At 34.8% G+C, this 25,866-nt stretch overlaps 1 protein-coding gene and 1 pseudogene across 1 annotated transcript in view; both read right to left on the bottom strand.

Annotated features, from left to right (window-relative positions):
• Positions 1 to 2,652: 2,652 nt before the first annotated feature.
• LOC111159192 lies at positions 2,653 to 5,717 on the bottom strand (annotated as a pseudogene).
• A 12,750-nt stretch (positions 5,718 to 18,467) lies between these two features.
• The window catches only part of LOC111159209 (protocadherin 11 X-linked), a 583,780-nt gene continuing 576,381 nt past the window's right edge, over positions 18,468 to 25,866 (bottom strand). The window contains 2 exon segments of the mRNA XM_022521651.1: positions 18,468 to 18,496; positions 18,499 to 19,077. Coding sequence (XP_022377359.1) covers positions 18,468 to 18,496; positions 18,499 to 19,077 — 608 coding nt within the window.

The raw sequence follows: 25,866 nt of genomic DNA, 5'->3' as shown, positions 1-25,866 counted from the left end.
TAATTTTAGTCAAAGGGGCACCTGCACCCCAATGTTCATGGCAACAATGTCTACAATAGCCAAACTGTGGGAGGAGCTGAGGTGTCATTCAACAGATGAATGGAAAAAGATGTGGTTTATATATATAATGGAATGTTACTCAGCCATCAGAAAGGACGGATAGTTACCGTCTACATTGACATGGATGGAACTGGAGGAGATTATGGTAAGTAAAATAAGTCAAGCAGAGAAAGACAATTATCATATGGTTTCACTCATATGTGGAATATAAGAAATAGTGCAGAGGATCACAAGGGAAAGGAGGAAAAAACTGAATGGTAATAAATCAGAGAGGGAGAGAAACCATGAGAGACTCTTGACTCTGAAAAACAAACTGAGAGTTGAGGAAGGGGAGGTGGTTGGGGGATGGGGAAACTGGGTGATGTGCATTAAGGAGGGCACAGGATGTGACAAATATGGGTGGTATACACAACTGATGAGTTGTTGAACACTACATCTGAAACTAATGATGTACTATAAGTTGGTTAATTGAATTTTTTAAAAAAAGACCCAATATCGAAATAAGGTAAAATTCTGGTACTGAGAGTTAGGGCTTCAACGCAGTTATTTGATAAAATTATTGCAAAAGTTATATCTTGCTTGAAGAATATTAGGATTTATATGACTTAATGGAGGGTTTCCTTTTGTATGGCTTATTTGAGGGCTTCCTCTTTAATGTACTAGGAGAGAATTTAAAGGAAGACAACTTAGAAATAAAGGAAAACTTACAGAGTACTTGGGTGGCTCAATTGATTAAGCACTGGTCTCTTGATTTCACCTCAGGTCATGGTATCAGCTTGTGAGATTGTGCCCCACATCAGGCTCTCTCCTGGGCATGAAACCTGCTTAAGATACTCTCTCCCCCTCTCACTCTGTCTCTCCCCCGAGCTCCTGTGCATGCCTTATCTCTAAAAAAGACAGAGAAATAAAGGAGAATTTAAAAATCATTGTGTAATACAGTATGTGTCTACCTTTTTCTTGCATACCACACCTTGAGTCAGTTCATTCAACATCAAATACCTCAAGGAAAACAGAAAACAAAAATAACTCATCTAGATTTTTTTACTCCTCCTTGCTGTGAGAGTCAATAAGTCTATCTAGTATTTTCCTTGGATAGTTAGAGTCCTAGATGTAAATTATAGGATGGAGTGTCCCTAACAGTGCACTCTGCAACAAGGTACAAGGTACACTTAATAGAGCCTTAAGTCAAATTCAATGATGTATTCCTGAAGAGACCCATGTTGTTTAACTTCCATGCATTTTTGGTCTTTTAAGATTTTTTTCTTGTGGCTGACTTCTACCTTTGTAATGTTGTGGTCAGGAAACATGCATGGTATGACTTTAGTCTTCTTGTATTTGTTGAGGCCTGTTGTCTCACTTAATATGTAATCTATTCTTGAAAAGAATATGCATTCTGCTGTTTCAGGATGGGATGTTCTGAATATATTGGTTATGTCCATCTGGTCCTGTGTGTCACTTAGGGACATTGTTTCCTTGGTGATTTTATTTTTAGAAGATGTGCCCATTAATGTGAGTGGGATGATAAAGTTCCCTAGTATTGATGTATCATTATCTATTCATTACTTTATGTATGTTATTAATTGTTTTGTAATTTTGGGTGCTTGCATGCTGGGTGAATAATACTTACATCTGTTATAGCCTCTTATTGGATTATCCCCTTTGTTATTATATAGTTTTCTTCTTTGTCTCTTGTTACAGTCTTTGTTTAAAAATCTTAATTTGTCCAATATAACTTTTGAGATTCTGGATTTCTTTTTATAGCATTTGTGTGATAAATATTTATCCATCCTGTCACTTTCAATCTGCAGGTGTCTCTAGGTCAAAAATGAGTCTCTTCTAGGCAGCATATAGATGAATCTTGTTTTTCTTATCCATTATGACACCCTCTGTCATTTGATTGAAGATTTCTAATTGGAGCTTTCCAGCTAATAATACATCAGATATTATTGAGAGATATGTAATTATTGCCATTTTATTAATTGGTTTGTGGTTGTTTCTGGGGATTTTATCAGATCCTTTCTTGTCTTTCACTCATTCATGCTCTTCTGATTTACTTTAGTGATATATCTGGATTTTTTTCCTCTTTATTCTTTGCATGTTTGTTACTGGTGTTTGATATATGGTTACCTTTATGTTTATACAACTGCTGAAAATAGCAATTTATATAAAGTTGATGGTCATTTAAATTTGAACCCATTCTTTTTTCCTTTTCTTCTTACATTTTAGGTATGTTATTATATTTTATATCCTTTTATTTTGTGAGTTCTTTCACTTACGTTTTACAGAAATATTCATTCTTACTACTTTTATATTTCATACCTTTATTCTGTAATTTTTGGTCTGTCCTTCCCATTTAAAATGTCCCCTTTAATATTATTGGAGGGGTTATTTTAGTGGTCATGAACTCCAATAGCTTTTGTTCTTCTGGGAAATCCTTTGTCTATCCTTCGGTTCTGAATGACAGCTTTTCTTTCGTTCTTTCTTTCTTTCTTTCTTTTTTAAAGACACATTTATTCAGCGTCATGATCAGACTATTACATTTAGCAATCAACAGCATGGGTGCAAAAAAAAAAATCTACATTAAAACCCTTTGTTGGAATGCTTTACACTTTCCACAGAACAGAAACTAAAATAACCTGTTATACAATTAGTCACAAATACCATCCTCGAGTTTTTTTGCCCATACACATGAGTATTGTCTAAATCATGTCTTCTTTGTAGCAGCTAGGCCCTGCCACCACTGTGCTTGGCTGAGTTCACAAATCTGTTGTAACCTGTATCTTCCCTGTCACTTCTCTGGCTCTCCTCTCCTGCTAAGCTTTGTTTCCTGGCAGTAATTAAAATCTTCTGCCACTGCCATAGCTGCTGCTGCTGCAGGAACCACCATAGCCACCTTGGTTTCGTGGTTTGGTGAAGTATTGGCCTCCACCACCATAAGGGCCAGAGCTTCTGCCTCCAAAATTGCCTCCTTTCATGGGTCCAAAATTTGAGGATTGATTGTTGTAATTGCCAAAATCATTATAGCTTCTGCCACCTCCAAAGTTGCTTCCACTACTACCGCCATAGCCGCCTCCACCTCCTCTGTTGTTATAGCTGTCATAGCTGCCACTCCCGCCATAGCAACTGCCCTGGTTTCCATAACCCTGTCCACCACTTCCATAGCCTCTGCTTCCTCCAGAGTAACCAGGGCCGCCTCCTCCATAACCACCATCATTACCAAATCTGTTATAGCCATCCCCACTGCCACCATATCCACCACCACCTCGACTGCCACCAAAGCCACCTCGACCACTGAAGTTTCCTCCATGACCAAAGTTGTCATTCCCACCAAAGCCACCTCCATGACCACCACCAAAGTTTCCAGAACCACTTCGACCTCTTTGGCTGGATGAAGCACTAGTCATCTCTTGCTTAGAGAGCACTTTCCTTACTTCACAGTTGTGGCCATTCACAGTATGGTATTTTTAAATGACAATCTTGGTCATTAAATAGAATCATGGTTATCAAATGTTACAAAAGCAAAACCCCTCTTTTTGCAACTGCCTCGGTCAGTCATGATCTTAATCACTTCGATTTTCCCATACTGTTCGAAATAGTTTCTTAGATGATGTTCTTCAGTGTCTTCTTTAATGCCACCAACAAAAATCTTTTTCACAGTTAAGTGGGCACCAGGTCTTTGAGAATCTTCTCTTGAGACAGCCCTTTTTGGTTCCACAACTCTTGCATCCACCTTGTGTAGCCTTGCATTCATGGCTGCATCCACCTCCTCCACAGTGGCATATGTGACAAACCCAAAGCCTCTGGAGCGCTTGGTGTTTGGATCTCTCATTACCACACAGTCCGTAAGTGTTCCCCATTGCTCAAAATGGCTCCTCAGACTCTCATGGGTTGTTTCAAAGCTCAAACCTCTGATGAAGGTCTTCCGCAACTGTTCAGGCTCTTTGGAAGACTGACTTAGACATGACGGCGGTGGTAGGGGAGACTTTAACGATGCTTACTTGGTGGCGTCCATGGGCAGAAAGGAGTAATCTAATGAATGTATCTCTGAATGACAGCTTTTCTTGATAGAGAATTCTTGGATGCAGATTTTTCCCAGGTGGCACTTTTTTGTTGTTGTTGTTGTTTGTTTTTTATTTGGATAGAGATTTTTATTTTATTTTATATATTTTTTCAGTATTCCAAAATTCATTGTCTATACACCACACCCAGTGCTCCATGCAATACATGCCCTACAAAATACCCACCACCAGGCTCACCCAACCCCCCACTCCCTCCCCTCCAAATTCCCCAGTTTGTTTCTCAGAGTCCATAGTCTTTCATGGTTTGTCTCCCCCTCTGACTTTCCCCAACTCACTTGAATATATCATGCTACTCACTTTTGGCTTCCCAAGTTTCTGTTGAGAAATATGCAGTTAGCTTTATGAGTCTTCCCTTGTAAGTTAAGAAATTCTTTTCTCTTGCTTTTTAAAAAAATTTTATTTATTTAACAGACAGAGATCACAAGTAGGCAGAGAGGCAGGCAGAGAGAGAGGAAGGGAAGCAGGCTCCCTGCTGAGCAGAGAGCCAGATGCAGGGCTTGATCCCAGGACCCTGGGATCATGACCTGAGCTGAATGCAGAGGCTTCAACCCACTGAGCCACCCAGGTGCCCCTTTTCTCTTGCTTTTTAAATATTATTGTATTAAGTTAGCCACCGTTAGTTTCTGATGCAGTGTTCAGTGATTCATTAGTTGTGTTTAACACCCAGGGCTCATCACAGCATGTGCCATCCTTAATACCCATCACCCAGGCACACCATACACATACTCCTATGACCTCTAAAACCCTCAGTTTGCTTCCCAGAGTCCATAGTCTCTCATGGTTTGTCTTCCTCTCTAATTCCCCATTTTTCAGTTTTCCCTTCCTTCCCCTATTGTCCTCCATGCTATTCCTTATGTTCCACATATGAGTGAAACCATATGATCATTGTCTGTCTCCACTTGACTTATTTCACTTAGCATAATCCCCTCCAGTTCCATCCATGTCTATGCAAATGGTGGGTATTCATCTGAATAAATATAAATATAAATATAAATATAAATATAAATATAAAATGGCTGAACAATATTCCATTGTATATATGAACCATATCTCCTTTATCCATTCATCTATTGAAGGGCATCTCATCTCCTTCCACAGTTTGGTTATCACAGATATTACTGCTATGAACATTGGGGTGCATTGTAACTGTCCCTTAGAACAATGTACTGACCAAACCTGCTTGAACATGTACCACCAACAGGCCTCTGGAGGAGAGAATGATTTCCATCCTCAAAGCTGAGCAGCTGGGAATGCCTGGCCTGCTCAGGGTGGAACACCACCTGCTTCTTTTTTCTATTATCTCCCCTTCTCCAGAGATCACCTGTAGTTAATTAGATGATTGCTTTAAATGTGCTTACTCAACTACAAATCCTATATAGCTTGATCAGACATATCTTGCTTATCTATAATCTCTTTTGACTCTTTTGTTGATTGTTGTCTTCTATCTAATAAATACAGGATTGAGGAGTTGTTCTGGACAGCAGTCTTCTCAGCTGCTGATCCCTGCTCCATTCTCTTGAAGCTGACTTGTTTGTGCCTCATTCTTCTCCCGTGTGCCGTTGGAAAGCAGCAGTGCATGTGAACCTTCTTTTCACTATATCTGTAGTTTTGGAATAAATACCTAGTAGTACAATTGCAGGGTTGTAAGACAGCTATATTGTTAACTATTTGAGGAACCCCCATACTGTTTTCCAAAGTGGCTGTACCAACTTGCATTCCCACCAATAGTGTAAGAGGGTTCCCCTTCCTCCACATCCTTGCCAACACCTGTTGTTTCCTGTCTTCTTTATTTTTGCCATCCTAACTAGTGTAAGGTGGTATCTCAGTGTGGTTTTGATTTGAATTTCCCTGACGGCTAATGATGATGAATATTTTTTTCATGTGTCTGCTAGCCATTTGTGTGTCTTCTTTGGAGAAGTGTCTGACCAATATCCCTGATTAACATGGGTGCCATAATACTCAACAAGATCCTAGACAATAAGACCCAACAGTACATTAAAAGGATTAACCATCATGAACAGGTGGGATTTATTCCTGGGATGCAAGGATGGTTCAACATTTGCAAATCAGTCAATGTGATAGAGCACATTAATAAAAGAAAGGACAGGAACAATATGATCCTCTCGATTGATGCAGAAAAAGCATTTGACAAAATACAGCAATGTTTCCTGATTAAAACTCTTAAGAGTGTAGGGATAGAGGAAACAGTCCTCAATTTCATTAAAAAAAAAAAAGCATGTATCAAAAGCCCAGAGTAAATATCATTCTCAATGGAGAAAAGCTGAGAGCCTTTCCCTTAAGATGAGGAATACAACAGGAATGCCCTTTCACCACTATTGTTCAACATAGTGCTAGAAGTCTTAGCATCAGCAATCATACAACAAAAAGAAAAGGCATTCAAATTGGCAGAGAAGTCAAACTTTCTCTCTTCACAGATGACATGATACTTTATGTAGAAAACCCAAAAGACTCTACCCTAAATTACTAGAACTCATACAGCAATTCAACAATGTGGTGGGATACAAAATCGATGCACAGAAATCAGTTGCTTTTCTATACAGTAACAATGTAACTGTAGAAAGAGAGATTAGGGAATAAATTCCATTTACAATAACACCCAAAGCCATAAGATACCTAGGAATAAACCTAACCAAAGTGTCTTGTTGTTTTTAAGATTTTTTTTCTTTTGTCACTATACTTTGCAAATTTAATTACAAATGTATCTTTTTTTTAACCTGCTTTTTAAAAATTTTATGGGCATTGTCTGTGCCTCCTGAATTTTGATGTCTGTTTCCTCCCCCATATTAGGGGAATTTTAACCTATTATTTCTTCAAATATATTGTCAGCACCTATTTCTCTCTTTCTTCTGGTCCTTCTATAATACAACTGATATTATATTTGATGGAGTAGAGTCACAGAGGTCCTTAAATCTATTCTTGTGTTGCATAATTTTTCTCTCTCTTTTGTTCAGCTTCATTTTTTTCCATTACTTTGTTTTCTAGGTCATTATTTTGTTTCTCTGCTTCCTACACCCTGCTGATAACTGAATGTAGCCTGTTTCTAATCTCATTCATTGAATTTTTCATCTCTGACTCTTTTTTAACTCTATTATCTCTGTGGTAAGGGTTTCATTGATGTCTACCATTCTTTTCTGAAACCCAGTGAGTATTCTTTTGATTGTTGCTTTAAATTTTCCATCAGACATGTAACTTATATCTGTTTCACTTAGATCTCTGGCTCTGGCCTTGTCCTGTTCTTTCATCCAGGATAAATTCGCCTGTCTTTTCACTTTGTCTCTGTCCCTGACTTCTCTGTGTTAGAAAAGCCAGTTATGTCTCCTGCTCTTGATGATAATGGCCTTAAGAAGAAGAGGCTTTGTAGTGCCCAGGGCCTCATGCTTCAAGAAATGCCTCTGGTGTGCATTGCATGTGCTCTATTTTTGTATTTTGGTTGTTCTATCCTTTAGGCCAGTGATCTGCAGAGACTCTTCTTGCCTGTGGTGGGCAGTGTTTGGCCCCTAGCCTGAATATGGAGAGTTTAACTAGCTGTGCTCTGTTCTGCTTGTGAAATGAGACTTGTCATTATCTCCATCAGAACTGTGGCCTTGAAAAACTCTGTCAGAAGATATGATATTGGTAGGTGTTTGTACTGGTTTTGTGGGTTAATGGCCCACTGCACTGGGACTGAGGTAAACATGACTGAGAAGGGCAGTTCTATCAGAATGCAGGAAGTGGGGATTAATGGAAGCAAGTTAAGGAGCCAGTGTCTGTGGTGTGCTGCTTTCCCTAGGTGACTCTGTGTTTATCCTGTGGGGAAGCTGATGGAAATGTCACCAGTTAGCTCCTTTGTTCTCAGAGGACTCTCTGTGAACACTGCCTCTCAGGGACGTACTTCAAGAAAAGCAAATAATCTTCCCACTATAGGCCCCAGGAACTCTGTTGAGCATTGTTTACACATTGTGTTCCCCTCGGTGTTTGCCTGCCTCCATTCCAAGAGCACTGGAATGCCCTCTGAGCTCTAACCAAGCAAAGCCCATTGACCTTTAAGACCCCAGGTTTTTAAGTCCTGCTGGTTGCAAAAACTTAAAAAAGCCAACCCTTCTCATTTTCCCAGGTAATTGCTGTGTGGAAATATTCTCTTTTGTCTTTGTGTTCTCCCCTGTGTGTTTCTCTCTCTCTTTCTTTCTCTCTCTTACTCTTCTCTGCAACCAGGTCTTCCTCTCCTCTATGGTAGCCATGATCCTTTTCTCCCCTAAACCATATATCTGCTCTTCTCACATTCTTCAGTGTGGGCTCTTCTCTCCCTTTAGTTGTGGAGTTTGTTCTGTCAGTCTTCTTGTCAATTTCTGGGTTATTTATGATGCCTTGATTTTTCTCTATTTGTATTTGTGGGGTGAGACAAATTTAGGGTCTTCCTACTGTGCCACCATCATCCTGTCTCTTCTTCCATCTCTATTATCTCTACCTCCCTGTCTTCATTCATCATATTTTTGCGTACTTTTGTTTTTTCTGCTTATTTATTTAATAAATAAATAAAACAATTAAAAATAGTTTAGGCTATTTCTATAGACTTCTATAAGTACTTTTCCATGAAATTTTAACTGGAAGGGGTGGTAGAGGGCTCACATCATTTGAAGATTTCTGCACATAATGATTCTAGTCATTATTTTATTTGATTTACTTCAAAATAACAATGAGATTTTGAACAAAACTTGACCTCACTGTAGTTGGTGATAAGCATTTAATAAATGTCTGCAAAATAAGTAATGAAATAGCTTATTCCTTAATAGAAAGGCCTCGACCAAAGTTAAAACAGCAAACACCATTGGAGCAAAGTTCCAGATTGTAAAAATCTGCCAAGAAAAAATCTTCTGATGACTTTGGGGATTATTTTTTTTTAATTTCTCTTATTTTAAGTCTAGTTATTCAACATACATTGCTGTATTAGTTTTAAGTATACCACATAGTAATTCAACATATCCTACCATCACCCTGTTCTCATCACTACAGGTGCACTCCTTAATTCCTTCAGCTACTAAACTTCTCTCCCATCCCCTGCCCTCTGGTAAAAATCAGTTCTCTCTAATTAAGAGTCTGTTTCTTGATCTCTCTCTCTTTCTTTTCCCCTTTGTTCATTTATTTTGTTTCTTAAATTTCACATACGAGTAAAATCATATGGTATTTGTCTTTCTCTGGTTAATTTTGCTTAACATTGTACTGTCTAGCTCTATCCATGTTGCTGCAAAAGCAAGATTTCATTCTTTTTTACTTAAACATATAATTATATATTAATTTGATTATATATTAATAAATATACAATTGCAAATTATTTTATTATAATTATTGTAATCACTATTTATTGACCTACAGAAATAATAAATAATATTAACATATTGATATATGAGTATGTTAATTATTATAATCAACATAATTCATATAATATACTATAATAGTGTGATTTATATTATATATGACATATTACATATAATAATATATAATTTATATTATATAATTTGTATTTTATTTATTTATGTATTTATATACATGTATTTATAAATTATATATACATATATATTTATGTAACTAATTTAATTATATATTACATATTTTTATCCATTCACTCACAGATTGATGAGCATTTAGGTTACTTCCATATCTTAGCTATTGTATTGTAAATAATGCTTCCATAAGCATTAGGGTGCATGTTTGAATCAGTGTACTTTTATTCTTTGGGTAAATACCAGTAGTGCAATTGCTGGATCATAAGGTAGTTCTATTTTTAACTTTTTAAGGAACTGCCATACTGTTTTCCAGAGTGACTGCAGAAGTTTACATTCCCACCACCAGTACATGAATGTTTCTTTTTCTCCAGATCTTTGCCAACAACTGTTGTTTCTTGTTGTTGATTCTAACCATTCTGTTGGGTATGAGGTAATATCTCATTCTGTTTTTGATTTGCATTTTCCTGATGATCAGTGATGATGAGCATCTTTTCATGTGTCTCTTGTCCAGATATTCATGTCTTTTTTGGAGAACTGTATGTTCATGTCTCCTAATCTTTCAAAAGTTGTTGAGAGTTGGCTAAACTACTCCATAATATTGCAGATTTTGCATCCCTTTTGTGTGGCTATGTGGCTTGCAGTGTCCTTGAATTGACACTAGTCTCACCCACATAGGTATGCTCTAGATAACATCCCTCAGCATCACAACTTAGTGTAAATTCCTGACATGACTTCTGCAACACCCCAGGTGGTAAAACAATGTCTCCTGCTTCCCATCTCCTTCCCCTTATGCACCCCTTAAATAAGGTCCATGTGGAGCTTACCAATCCCCACTCATTTTTGCCCTGTATTGGACAATCTGTCCTTAACCCTAGAAGCCCAAAAGCACTGCACCCATGAACCCTAATATAAAGAGGGGAGGAGAAGAGAAGAGGAGAGGGAAAAAGGGAGAGTTGGAAAGAGAGAGTGAAAATTTAGGAAGTAGTGTACTCTGAATTCTTCTAGTCTAGGGAGGGCACATTGTGGATATGCCTTGACCTTAGTACACCAACACTTGAAAAATTGTGGGTCTCCTATTCAGTGGTGAAGAGAGAAGCCCAAACACATTGTGAGATGATGCCAGACACTAACTGTACAGGTTAAAAAAGGAAATATCACATATACCTGATTAGATGTGATGAAACAAGCACTTTACTCTGTGGTCTTCCATCTAGAAATCCATAAATACAGTCTAATCAAGAGGAATTTTAAAAATTCTAATTGAGGAGCACTTTACAAAATCCTAATTGAGGAGTACTCTACAAATCTCCCATTATTTCTCAAAACTGTCAAATCCATGTTTAACAGAAATTATCACAGTCTATAGGAGCCAAAGTAGTCATGACCACAATGTCTAATATAGAATCCTTCATGGGATCCTGAAACAGGGAAAAGACATTAGGAAAAAACTAAGGAAACCTGAATAAACTATGAACTTTAATTGATAACAATGTATCAGCATTGGTTCACTAATCATAACAAATATTCCATGTTAATAATAGGGAAACTGGAAATATGGTATTCAGAAGCTGTATTATAGTTACAATTTTTCTACAAATCTTAAACTTTTCAAAAAAGTTTATGAAGAAAATGTAATACAAATGGATGTCTGAATTACTTATGTTGCTGACAGATTTAAACTTTCATTTGTGGCTTTCTTTACTTTTGTTTTTTTGTTTCTGTTTTCTCCCAATTAACTTCAGAATACTTTGATAGGCAAAGCATGAATTAAACTTGTGCACAAATTAAACTTCAGTTGTTCTTCATGTAGCTATAGATCATCAAATCCTTGAAATGGTAATGAGATTTGTAATCCAAATTACAGAAATTCAACTATGAACCAACTTGCCTGCTCACTTTTGTTTTGTTTTTGCTTTGATTGGTTTAAAGCAATTTCCTTACACCATTAAAATTTTATTTTATTAATCAGTGTGACCAGTTTTGACAATAAAAATAGCACATTCAATAATGTTTTTATGAAACTAATATTAGCTTACTAATTTTTCTACTTAGAATACTACCAAATTTTAACACTCTTTTCCAGTAGGGTAATTTTTCTCCATTCACAGAGTATATATTCATCATATTCACTTTTTCAAGTTTTTAGAGTTCTTTCCAAGGTTATTATGGTGATGTCTATATGCAAGCTGGTGATTCCTAATCTATGTATTATTTACTATAGCTTGTGCCTTTCCCAAACGGTTGGAGTCAGGCTGAGAAATAACACAAATTAACCTACACATATATTATACTTCTTTCAAAATTCTAATCTCTCTCTCTCTTTTTAAAAATTCCAATATTTTTTTTTGCAAAAAGTAAATGTCCTTAAAGTTTGTTTCTTTCCTTCATTCATCAGCTAATCCTTGGTGAGAATGAATAAATTAATACTACAATAATGAAAATATAAGTGGAAAAAAAACAAAAATCATCAGATTATGTGCTCTATAACTTAATCATATTTCAGGACTAAGAAAAATGCCAAATGCAGTTGAGTATTTACTAATCCTGGGAAGCCTGAGAGGTTTCAGTGTACTAGGGTTTACTCCATTTAGCCAAAGTAAAAATGAAGCCAGGAGTGAAGTTCTTTTTTTTAAAGATTTTATTTATTTATTTATTTATTTATTTGACAGAGAGAGAGAGAGAGAGAGAGAGAGAGAGAGAGAGAGAAGCAGAGAGAGACAATTAGCAGGGGGTAGGAGCAGAGGGAGAGGGAGAAACAAGCTTTCCACTGAGCAGGGAACCTGATGTGGGGTTCTACCTCAGGACACTGGGATCATGACCTGGGCCAAAGGCAGAAATTCAATCAACTGAGACACCAAATGGCCTCAGGAGTGAAGTTATTTTATTACACAAATATTAACTTTCTCCAGAAATGTATTCCATTTACATGCACAAGACTTGTACAGAGAAATCCTTAAGTAGTTTTTTGAATTAAATGAGACAATAAGCTTATTTGGGAGTAAATAAATAATTCTTGTTTATCTTGAAAGGTGAAAAATTAATGTTCTTAAATACTACAGTATGGTCACTAACTCTAACAAGTGAATAAAGTGATATTTAGTTCAAAGAATTGTATTGAAGAGAGTATAGGAGTAAACAAAAAAGTAAGCTAATTCATAGAAATATTCCATCAAAAAATGCATTTTACTTTATATAAATAAAAAAAGAATGAAATTAAAACTTACGAATTTTAAATTAACAAACACACACAATAAAAATTCATCTCTATTTCTTATAATTTTATTAATCCCTATATCAATGACTAAGAAAACATGCAATACAGAACATGAAATGAACAATTAATACATATTTGCTGCTGGACTGCAGCCTGGGCATACAATACCCAATCTTTTCACTTCCAAAACAGGACTAGAGCTGTTTTAGGATACTATTCACTTTCAGATTATGTATGATGTCACAGAGAGGAAATATTCCCAAAATACGAAGATAAATACGTATTTCATAAAGTTCTAAGTATTTTAAGTAGGGGTAGCATAAATTTCATTTTATTCTATAATTATCACATACAATTGCTAAACAATTGACTTCAATTTTTCTTTTCATTTGTGCACACACATTTTTCTGAGCAGGCTTTTCAGAGCTAACTTTGTTATTATCAATTTACACTGATTTAAAAATCACAATACAAAATGCACACATGAATGTTTAGTGTAAGAAAGCTACTATAAATAACTATTTTAAGACCTCTGCATAAAATTACTCTGGTATGGTAATTGGTACATAATATAAAAAAGTTCCTTTCCAAATGCAGTTCAACTTCTTGTTTCCATGTTTTCCAGGGCAGTCATGACAGTTGGAAATAGCCAAAATAGTGTCTAATGCTTATGATAAAAATTTTATTTAGGACACAAAGAAAGGGGATCCCTCTTACATTATTGGTGGGAATGCAAACTGATTCAGCCACTCTGGAAAACAGTATGGAGTGTCCTCAGAAAGTTTAAAATAGAGCAGCAATTGCACTATTATGTATTTATTCAAAGAATAAAAACATAGTGATTTGAAGGGGCACATGCACTCCAATATTTACAGCAGCAATCACCACAATAACCAAAATATGAGAAGAGCCCAGATGTCCATTGACAGATGAATGGACAAAGAAAAATTGAAATATGTATATATATATCACATATATATGTGTGTGTATGCATATGTATATATACATAAATCAACTATCAAAAAGAATGAAATCTTGTCATTTGCAATGACATGGATGGAACTAGAGTGTATTAGGCTAAATGAAATAAGTCAGTCAGAGAAAGACAAATGCCATATGATTTCACTTATATGTGGAATTAAAGAAACAAAATAGGTGCACATAGGGGAAGGAAAGAAAAAATAAAATGTTAAAAACAGAGAGAGGTAGGGCACCTGGGTGGCTCAGTGGGTTGAGCTTCTGCCTTTGGCTCAGGTCATGGTCTCGGGGGTCCTGGGATCATGCCCCACATTGGGATCTCTGCTCAGCGGGGAGCCTGTCTTCCCTCTCTCTGCCTGCCTCTCTGCCTACTTGTGATCTCTCTCTCTTTGTCAAATGAATAGATAAAATCTTTGAAAACAAAACAAAACAGGGAGAGGCAAACTATAAGAGACTCTTAACTCTAAGGAACAAACTGATTGTTGCTGGAGAGGAGAGGGTTGGGAGGAAGGTATAATTGGGTGATGGAGACTAAGCAGGGCACTTGATGTAATGAGCACTGGGTGTTGTGTTGATGAATCACTAAATTCTGCCTCTGAAACTAATAAAAAATAAACAAAATTAAAAACGATAAAACATCTTGGGGGCACCTGGGTGGCTCAGTGGGTTAAGCATCTGCCTTTGGCTCTGATCATCATCTCAGGGTCCTGGGATCGAGCCCCACATCGGGCTATCTGCTCAGCAGGGAGCCTGCTTCTACCCTCCCCCTCCTGTCTCTGCCTACTTGTGATTTCTCTCTGTCAAATAAATAAATAAAATCTTTAAAAAAAATAAAATAAAAATAAAATATCTCATTAGCTTTAAAAAAAGTTTGTCTAAATTAGGTTTATTGAAACATAACTATAGATTTGGCTTGAAAAAAATGTAAAAGAAGAAAGACAAAAAAATGATAACCATGCTAGAAATGTATATGTAAAGAGTGTAAGATGTAAATCAGAGGAGTGTAAAAAAAGAATATAACCAAATAGATATTTATGAATATATATTAAGAGATAAGAGATATATGAACATTCAGTCTTAATATAAACAAAAAAAACCCTAATGTTGAAATATATATGTGGATAAAATGTACTTAATCTTCCATTGAATGAAAGGATTTTCTGATTTTAAAGATTTTATTTATTTATTTGAGAGACAGAGAGAGATAGGGCTCAATCTCATGACCTGAGCTGAAAACAAGAGTCAGATGTTCAACAGACTGAACCACTCAGGTTCCCTGAATGAAAAGACTTTTTGACCTACGACATAATACATATTAAGGACTACTCATTTTTTTATTATTTTAATTATATATTTTTCTCATTTTAATGAAAATATGTGACAAATATTAATTCAGGAAAGTAGAGGCTCTTCATTACTGTTACCAGTACACAATAGCACTAGTCATTTAACAACCACATTTTATAACCAATTTACATTAAAAAAATAGTAAGTAACTAAGTTAGACTACACAGATGTAGTCACTAAATTTATTACACTGTTTGTATATGTTTTTAAAAAATACTGGCACGGTATTAGCTGAAACTTGATAACGTTCTAGAGCAAAATGTGTATGTATTTAGCATATAAGATACATAGTGTTTAAATTCATTCTTACAAATGTAATATATGAACTCTATAGCTAGTAAATTAATAACCAGATATAATTGAATATGGCTACAAAATAGAATAATCAATCTGGCTGAACATGTTAACATCATACTTGTCATTTAAATTGAAACCCTAACTTCAAACTAAATCTTATCTTTCTTTTTTCAAGGGAATTGTTTTTGGTTGATGGTAAAATATGATTTCATGTAATTCTGAGAATAAACATTTTGAACATCAAAAGAGCCACCTGTGAGGTTTGTCAACCTGTAGTTCTGTCCAATCAGAGAAATAATTTGCAATGTGATAAAGATTTCATCAGATCTGAAGCCTTGAAGTCACAGGTTGCCAAGGAGAGACCCAGTGAAAGCTTAGAAAGATAACACATAGGAAAAAATAACTGGGCTCACATCCCTTACCTCTTTGGCTACTCTAACCTGCTTCCATTCAAAGCCTCTCTGGTACAAACTCAGAAGATGGTGCCCATTCATTTAATATTCTATACACAGTCTAAGTCTGACCATATAATCAGAGTTAAAAAGGTGATAAAAGCATATTTGTTCATTCCTATATTTCTAGGAAAGTTATCAAAACTTCACAAATTTTTAGATAGTAGAATTTAAGAGCCATTGTTTATAACCCAATAAATCACACTATATGAAAATATTCAAAAACATCTAACTTTTGTTCCGATTTTCATCAATGTGGGTAATAACCGTACATATTCTTGACATGCTATTTAATGATCTTTTAGTTTCTCCTTTTTATCTCCTTATTTCTTTATTTTTGTGTAGGTAGATCTTCCCAAAGATATGGAAAGAAGAAGATGTGGAAATAACCACAATAGAAGATAAAATTTTCATCCATATTATCTTTGCAAGTTTTTAGAGAAAAGACATTCTAAAAATCCACTGGAAGCTCTGATTTTGTATTTTGTATTTCTTTATCTTCTTCAAGTTTAAAATTGCCATCATCAATGGCAACAACAATATCAATAAAAATACATGGTCTTATATCAATAAAGTTTCAAAAATCACCAGTCCTTCAGGACTCACATGCACCTGGCATATAATATATTCCAAATTCCTTTGAAAATTAGCAAACACAAAAGAGAAAAAAAATCTATAAAAATAAATTTGAAATTTCACTAATTCTACTCTAGTTAAAGTTAAGAAGTTATTCTACACACCAAATTAAGGATTATTTAAAGAGCATCACAATGGGAACAATATGTTTTCAAAACACTACATAACCTGCTGGGCACATGAAAAGAAGCATTCTCAACATTAATTGGAAATCTTCACCAATGAAACTATACATTTACTACAGCTTATGTTACAACATTTACACACAGTTTAATAGTAAATTAAATATTTTCAAATTACATAGTACAAACTACATCTATTTGAAGCAACAAGAAACTTTCACTCTCCCAACTGAAACATGAATGGTTTCTTGGGTTACTGTAATACTGAAATAAAACATCTTCTTTATTTTGCCATGGAAGAAAATTAAACTGGTGGTGTTTCTGTATGTTGATGAAATATGCACATAGAAGATCATGGCCAGGAAAAAAAAAAAGTAAAAGAAAATAAAGTACAGACAATAAAAGCAAACTGATGTTCTCTAGAAATACTACTGTATTCTTTGTTTAGAAGGACATATTTTGTTTCATATATGAGATTTTGTTAGGTTTTCTTTTTTTTGAGTGTGTTATTGAGGTATTTCTTATCCACTCCAAGAAGCATGAACCTGATTTTTCTCTCTGCACATCTCCTGAAAATTCTATGTTGTAACACGTTTGATGTAGATTTATAATTACATCCCTTGAAAAATTCCTTCCTAACTTTCATCTTGTTATCAATGGTTTTCTACAGTAAGTTGAGCTAGAATGAAAAAAAAAATCTTCATTTTACAGGTTTAGTATATAGTTTTATCTATAGTTATTATTTATTTGTTTATATTTTACTGAACATATTTCTCTACAGCCTATTCCCCTGTCAAATCAACATTTAAATCTTCCTGATATTCTCTAAGAACATAGCAGTTTATTTCATAGCTGTAAAAGAATCAGGCATTAAATGCATCTACAGTCCTTGTCACTTTCTAGGCTGTTATATCAAACTCCAGAAGATAATGATCTAATAAATGATGGAACGTAGGCTTAAAATGGCAGATATAATGTGGCTTGTGATGCATTTTACCCTAAACTACAAAAGTTTAAAAAGAGGTCTTCTTTAGTATAGTTGTCATTTCAGGCACAGTTATTGCACTTCACTGTCTCGAGCTCTACTAAAGAGTAGAGAAATAGGTTATAGACATAAATCTCTATAGTTCATATATGTTCTTTACTGAAAATATATATACATTTTAGCAAAATCTACATATTTTCTGAAATAAAAGTAGAAAACCTAAAAAACAGAGACAAAAAAAACCCACCAAGAAATATTTGCATTCTCTACTATGCATTTGTGTAAAAACACTAATAACAAAACACTGGCGATAAATAACTAACAAATATCAAACAAAAAGACAACAATTCTACCATACTAGTACCTTCTAATATTATCTGAACAAAAGTTTAGATAAACCAAGGGTACTCTTTGAAATTCAGATATTTTCTATTTTTCTACTTGCTATGTACTTAGCCCACAAAAATCAAAATGGAACAAAATCAATAATGGTAAAAATAAAAACACAGTGCATCAGAAACAATATACACTACATGTTAATATCTGTCATAATAAGTCTTTCTGTACAACAGGGTGTGAATTTTTCTATTTCTGTTCATACACATTCTGAATTAAGTAAATTGTAAATTTTATTTTTAGCTGTTGACTAAGGGACTAACTCTAGACTTTATTCTGGTATCTGTTTTTATTTACATAGCTATTTACAAGGCTAACAATTTGAAATAGTCATTGAAATTGGATCTTAAACTTTTATTATATACATCCTATTGGAAAATGTGAAGTAGCCATTTTAGCTTTATAAAGGATATTCTTCCATAATGGGGAATCACCCCTAGAGGGTCTGGCCTGTTGGCCTGGACAGAATGTTGTCAAGCGAATGGCTTTACTTGACTAATCACTAGGATGAAGTCCTTCAGACATGGTGTAAAACTGAGAACTGATACTACCTTGCACTCCCTGATCAATAGAAAGTAGTCAACCAGGTCCAGCACCTTGCCCCCAACCTTGCTGCAAAGCCATTGGTGGCTTCCTAGGGCTGTGATGGAAAGCAGCAGCTTGTGGCAAAGAAAAGCTGAGGTGAATTGCAGCAGTCTGTGCCTGGGGAAGGCGGTGTTGGAGGACTGAGGCCCGTGCTGTTGGAGGGCTGTGGTACGGTGTAGTAGCCTGAGTCACTGGAGGGTTGTGGCCAAGAGCTATGCTCTGTGTCAGGGGAGGGCTACAGCAGCAAGCAGAGGCCTTTGACAGGGATGGGCTGTGGCATAGAGCAGAGGCCTCTGACTCTGAAGGGCTAGAATGAGTAAGAGAAGCTGGCATCCAGCAGGCATCAGAATGGCCCAAGATGAGACATTCTTGAGTGCAGTTGGCAGAGATCTCTTCCACAGTTGGTTGAACAGTTATTTCTGTAGCTATTGAGATGGAAACAAATAAAAAAATGTATACTTCCACAGCATATTTTTATTAGCTACTTAAAGTGAATAATATTGTTATGGGAAGAATAAATTACATATAAATACATCAAAGACTTTTGGTATTTTCACAATTGGTACTTGATTTGTCAAGAAGTAATTCCTAGGGAAATATAAATAACCAGGAGTGGGTGGATAGGATCTCATTTTTATAATTAGAATACTTTGACCTAGTCTCCCAAATGTAGATATTTTTCATTGTGCTTGACTATAAAAAGAATCTAGGGTCATTGACCAATACATACAAGTCAGTTGAAATGTGGTTCCTAACTAACACAAAGAGAGGACATGAAAATTAAATAAATGAGAAAACCAGTCATAGAAATACATAATGAACTAACCAATTATAGCTAACCATTTGGTTAAGCATATAATTAATTGACATGAAAATAAACCTAAAAATAAATTAGGTTAATTTGGAAGCATAGTTTATTTAACCCAAAGATATAATTATTAGTTTAAAGAATGAAATATAGCTATTGGGGTGCCTGGGTGGCTCAGTGGGTTAAGCCTCTGCCTTCAGCTCAGGTCATGGTGTCAGGGTCCTGGGATCGAGCCCCACATCTGGCTCTCTGCTCAGCAGGGAGCCTGCTCCCCCCCTCTCTCTGTCTGCCTCTCTGCCTACTTGTGATCTCTGTCTGTCAAATAAATAAATAAAAGTCTTTGAAAAAAAAGAATGAAATATAGCAATGATAATCTCAAAGACAACTGATTTCCATATTCCTCATATTCTGAAATGATAAACTACAGATCCAAAGTACTTAGCTTTAAACCATAATACTTTTTAAAACTCTTTTATAAGGTTTCTGCAAAGTTTTCAAATGCCAATAGGTATGGAATATCAATAAGCATACCATAGAAAGACTAGCAAAATAAAGACAGATTAAGTATATAAATATAAAACTTGACTTTAAAGTGAGAAATGCTATCATGTACAATGAAGGAAATTACATCATGACAAAATGGCCAATACTCTAAGAAGAAATAACAATCTTAAAAATTAAAAATAGGAATACAACTTCCTACAAATCCTCAACAGGTTAGAGAATCCAGGTACTGTCATTATCCCATCACATTTAAAACCAAAGACTATGGCATGAAATAACAGAATCATTAAAGACAAATTTACTCCATTAGATAATCACTTACTTATCTGTATTTATAGGACAAATAAAAATTGTCACTAGAATACTGATATTTAAAATATCCTGGGGCACGTGGGTGGCTCAGTAGGTTAAGCTTCTGCCTTCGGCTCAGGTCATGATCCCGGGTCCTGCAATTGAGCCTTGCATTGGGCTCTCTGCTCAGTGGGAAGCCTGCTTTCCCCCCACCTCCGCCTGCCTTTCTGCCTACTTGTAATCTCTCTCTGTCAAATAAATTTTAAAAAATCTTTAAAATATTCTATGTTTTTGCACAATTATATTTGAGAAGTAGTTAGGAAGATAGAATTTTATGTTTTTTTTTTTTTTTTTTGGTTATAGTCAACAATAAAACCAAGCATGGAAATATTTGAAAACACATAACTATACATTAAAACAAAATTTAAAGTCATGGTCATCAGAAAAACTAATCTGGCAGCCTCAAATTTTGCAACAAAATAAGACAGTTTCAATAGTATTTGCCTACATATGATTAGGAAATTGATACAAAATCATTTTTGCAGAAAGAAGCTATGATTTGTGGGCATCCTTTTAAAAAGATTTTATTTAAATTCCAGTTAACATACATTGTAATGTTAATTTAAGGTGTACTTTATAGTGTTTCAATACTTTCATACAACACCTGGTGCACATCCTTAATTCCCATCATTTATTTAACCCACACCTCACCCACCTCCCTTCTGGTAACCATCAGTTTGTAATCTACAATTAAGAATCTGTTTCTTGGTTTGTCTATCTCTTTCTTTTCCTTTGCTTCTTTTTCTTAAATTCCACACATGAGTGAAATCATATGGTATTTGTCTTACTCTGCTTGACTTATTTCACTTAGCATAATACTCTCTAGTTCAATCCATGTCATTATAAAAAGCAAGATTTCATTCTGTTTACTGGCTGAGTAATATTGCATTGCATGTATATACCACCTCTTCTTTAGCCATTCATCAGTCCATGGACATTTGGGCTGTTTGTATAATTTGGATATTGCAGATAATGCTACTATAAACATTGGGATGCATGTGTACCTTTAAATTAGTATTTTTGAATTCTTTCAGTAATTACCTAATATTGCAATTGCTGGATCATGAGGTAATTCAATTTTTAAGTCTTTAAGGCACCTCTATACTGTTTTCCACGATGCTATAACAGTTTGCATTCCCATGAAAGGTGCAAGAGTATTCCCCAATATCTGCACCCTCACCAACACCTGTTGTTTCTTGTATTGTTGATTTTAACCACTCTAACAGGTGTGAGGTGATATTACCTTGTAGTTTTGATTTGCATTTTCCTAAGGATCAGTGATGTTTAACATCTTCTTATGTGACTGTTGGCCATCTTTTTATCTTCTTAGGAAAAATGTATACTCATGTCTTCTGCCAATGTTTTTAATTGGATTATCTGATTTAGGGGTGTTGAGTTTTAAGTTTTTTATATATTTGGTTACTAACCCTTTATCAGATATGTCATTTGCAACTATCTTCTCCCATTCTGTAGGTTGCTTTTTAGTTTTGATTGTTTCCTTCCGTGAGCAGAGGCTTTTTATCATGATTAAGTCTCAATAGTTTATTTTTACTTTTCTCTCCCTTGTTTCAAGAGACATATCTAGAAAGAAGTTCCCACAGGTGATGTTAAAGAGGTTACTCTCTCTTTTCTCCTCTAGAATTTTATGATTTCAGCTCTTACATTTATTTCTTTAATACATTTTGAATTTACTATTGTGTATGGTGTAAAAAATGGTAGTTTCATCGTTTTGCATGTATCTAAAGAGTTTTCCCAACACCATTTGTTGAAGAGACTGTCTTTTAACACTTGGATGTTCTTTTCTGCTTTATTTGTTGACCTTACAATTGTGGTTCATTTCTGAGATTTATCTTCTGTTCCACTGATCTATGAGCCTATTTTTGTGCCAGTACCATACTCTTTTGATTACTACAACATTGAAGTATAACTTAAAGTGTGAAATTGGGATGCCTCCAGCTTTGTTTTTTCTCTTTCAAGGTTTCTTTGGGTATTCAGGGTCTTTTGTGGTTCCACACAAATTTCAGGATAGGTTGTTCTAGCTATGTGAAAAATGCTATTGGTATTTTGATAGGGATCACATTAAATGTGCAGATTGCTTTGAGTAGTATACACATTTAAACAATATTTGTTCTTCCAATCCTTGAGTATGAGATGTTTTTTCTTCCATTTCTTTCTGCCATCTTCAATTTGTTTAGTCAGTGTTTTGTAGTTTACAAAGTAAAGATCTTTCACCTCTTTGGATAGGTTTATTCCTATATAGCTTATGGTTTTTAGTGTAATTGTAAATGGGTTTGATTACTTAATTTATCTTTCTGATGCTTCATTATTGGTGTATAGCAATGCACCAGATTTCTGTATGTTGATTTTGTATCCTGTTACTTTACTGAATTCCTTTATCAATCTAGCAGTTCCTTTGGTGGAGTCTTTGGGGTTATATATTTTATCATGTACAAATACTGAAAATTTTACTTTTTTTTTTTTTTTTTTTTTACTTTTTCCTTGCCAATTTTCTTTTTTTTGTTGTCTGAATGCTGAGACTAGGAATTCCAGAACTATTTAACACTGGTGAGAGTGAATATCCCTGTCTTTTTCCTGGCCATAGAAGAAAAACTCTGTTTTTCCCCATTGGGGATGATACTAGCTATAGGGTTTTCATATATGGCCTTTATTATGTTGATGTATGTTCCCTCTAAATACTTTGTTGAGGGTTTTTGTCATGACTGGATGTGTACTTTGTCAAGTGATCTTTCTGCATTTGAAATACTGAAATGATCATATGGTTCATCTCCTTTCTTTTATTAATGTGGTATATCATGTTGATTGAGTTTGGATATTGAACCAACTCGCAATCTAGGAAAAAATATCTCACTTGATCATGTGAATAATTTTTAAATTGTACAGTTGGATTTAGTTTCCTAGTATTTTATGGAGAGTTTTTGCTTTCATGTTCATCAGGGATCGTGGCCTCTAGTTCTTCCTTTAAGGGAGACTTTATCTATTTGGGGGTAATGCTGTCTTCATAGAATGGATTTGGAAATTTTCCTTCCTTTCCCATTTTTTTTGAATAGTTGAAAAGAATATATATTTACTTTTTTTTAAAATGTTTGGTAGAGTTCTCCTGTGAAGCCATCTGGCCTTGAACATTTATTTGTTGGAATATTTTTTGATTACTGAGTCAATTTCTTTGCTGGTTACTGGTCTGATCAAATTTTCTATTTTTTTCCTGTTTCAATTTTTGTAGTTTATGTTTCTAGGAATTTGTCCATTTCTTCTAGGTTGTCCAATTTGTCGGCATATAGTTTTTCATAATATTCTCTAATAACTACTTGTATTTCTGTGGTATTGGTGGTTTTTCCCACTCTCATTTATGGTTTTATTATTTGCTTCCTTTCTTTTTTCTTGTTGGTATGTCTGGATAGAGGCTTATCAATTTTATTATTTTTTTCAAAGAACCAGCTCCTGCTTTCATTGATGTGTTGTATTGCTTTGTTTTGCTTTGTCTTTTTAGTTTCTATGTCATTTATTTGTGCTCTTATTTTTATTTATTTCCTTCCTTCTTATTGCTTTAAGCTACATTTGTTGTACATTTTCTAGCTCCTTTAGGTTTAAGGTTAGATTGTTTATTAGAGATTTTTCTTGCTTCTTGAGGTAGGCTTGTATTGCTATGTAATTCCCTCTTAGGACAACTTTTGTTGCATACCAAAGGTTTTGGAATATTGTGTTTAATTTTCATTTGTCTCCATGAATTTTTTTCCCATTGATTTTCTGATTGACCCATTCATTGTTTAATAGCATGTTGTTTACATTTCATGTATCTGTTTTCCTTCCAGATTTTTTCTTGTGGTTGAATTCTAGTTTCAAATCACTGGACTCAGAAATATTGCATGGTATGCCTTGAATCTTTTTGCCTTTGTTCCAACCTGGTATGTGATCTAACATGTGATCTGTTCTGGAGAATATCACATGAAAAGAGTGTGTATTCTGCTGTTTTAGGATGGAATATTCTGAAGATATCTGTTAAGTCATTTTGGCCTAGTTTCTCATTCAAAGCCATTGTTTCCTTGTTTAGGTTCTGTTAAATGATCAATCCATTGTTGAGAGTGGGGAGTTGAAGTTCCCTACTATTATTGTATTATTGTCAATGAATTCCTTTATGTTTGTTATTTGTTGTTATATATATTTTTATGCTCCCACGTTTGGTGCATAAATTTTACAATTGTTATATCTTCTTGTTGGATTCTCTCCTTTATGATTATATAGTACCTTCTTTGTCTCTTGTTACACTCTCCGTTCTAAAGTCAAATTTCTTCAATATAATTATTGCTACTCAGACTATTGTCATCCATTTTCAAAAAAAAAAAAAAAATGCTTCTCCATCTCCCAAGTTTTATTCTGCTGGTTTCTTTAGGTCTAAAATTAGTCTCTGGTAGACAGCATATAGATGAGTTTTGTGGGTTTTTTGTTTGTTTGTTTTTCTCATTCTGACACCCTATGTCTTTTGATTGTACCATTTAGTCCATTTACATTCACAGTTATAATTGATAGATATGTATCTATTGCCATTATACTACTTGTTTTGTCATTGCTTCCGGTGATTTTCCATGCTCCTTCTGCAGAAGACCAGAAAAAACAACTCATTGTTTCAGGCTTACTGATCATAGAGGGCTGCAAAGCCTCACCTCCAGGGGAAAACTTATCTAGAATTCTTTCTATTTTTATTCTTTAGCCTTTTGTTATTATTTTTGAGTTACTTTATTATTCTTTCAAATCATTTTTTAGTTCTTTTTAGTTTTTATATATACTTTCTCTAAATATTTGTTTGTTTCCTTTCATTGTATTTTATGATCTTTCTTTTCTTCTTTCTTATTTTGGGAACTAGTTTCTTTTAACAAACAGCCCAAAACACAACCAGGATCTAGTTTTGTTGTTGTTTCCTTTTTCTTTCTTCTTTTCCTTTCTGGACAATATGCTGAGATGGAGAAATTCACCCCAAAAGAAAGAACAGGAGGTAGTACTCACAGTCATGGATTAAATCAATATGGATATAAGTAAGATGTTTGAACTAAAATTTAAAACAGTGATTATAAAGATACTAACTGGGCTTGAAAACAGCATAGAACACACGATGAAATCCCTTACTGCAGAGATAAAAGAAATAAAATCTAGTTAGGCCAAAATTAAAAACGACATAACCAAGATGCAGTCCCAAGTGGAGGTCATAAAAACAAAAATGAATGAGGCAGAAGAACAAATCAGTGATATAGAAGATAAAATTATGGAAAATAATGAAGCTGAAAAGAAGAGGTAAAGAAAACTATTAGATCAAGAAGGTAGACTTATGAAACACAGTGATTCAATAAAGTAAAATAATATCCATATTATAGAAGTACCAGAAGAAGAAGAGTGGGAACAAGGGGCAGAAAGTTTCTTTGAATTAACTATTGCCCAGAACTTCCTTAATCTGGAGAAGGAAACAATCATTCAATTCCAGGAGGCACAGAGAACTCCCCTTAAAATCAACAAAAATAGCCCAACACCACAAAATATTATA

Source organism: Enhydra lutris, unplaced genomic scaffold, assembly GCF_002288905.1.
Source record: "Enhydra lutris kenyoni isolate GAN:26980312 unplaced genomic scaffold, ASM228890v2 scaffoldscaffold67, whole genome shotgun sequence".
Taxonomy (NCBI): domain Eukaryota; kingdom Metazoa; phylum Chordata; class Mammalia; order Carnivora; family Mustelidae; genus Enhydra; species Enhydra lutris.
Note: the sequence above shows the minus strand (reverse complement) of the source record. Positions and strands in the feature narration are given on the sequence as shown.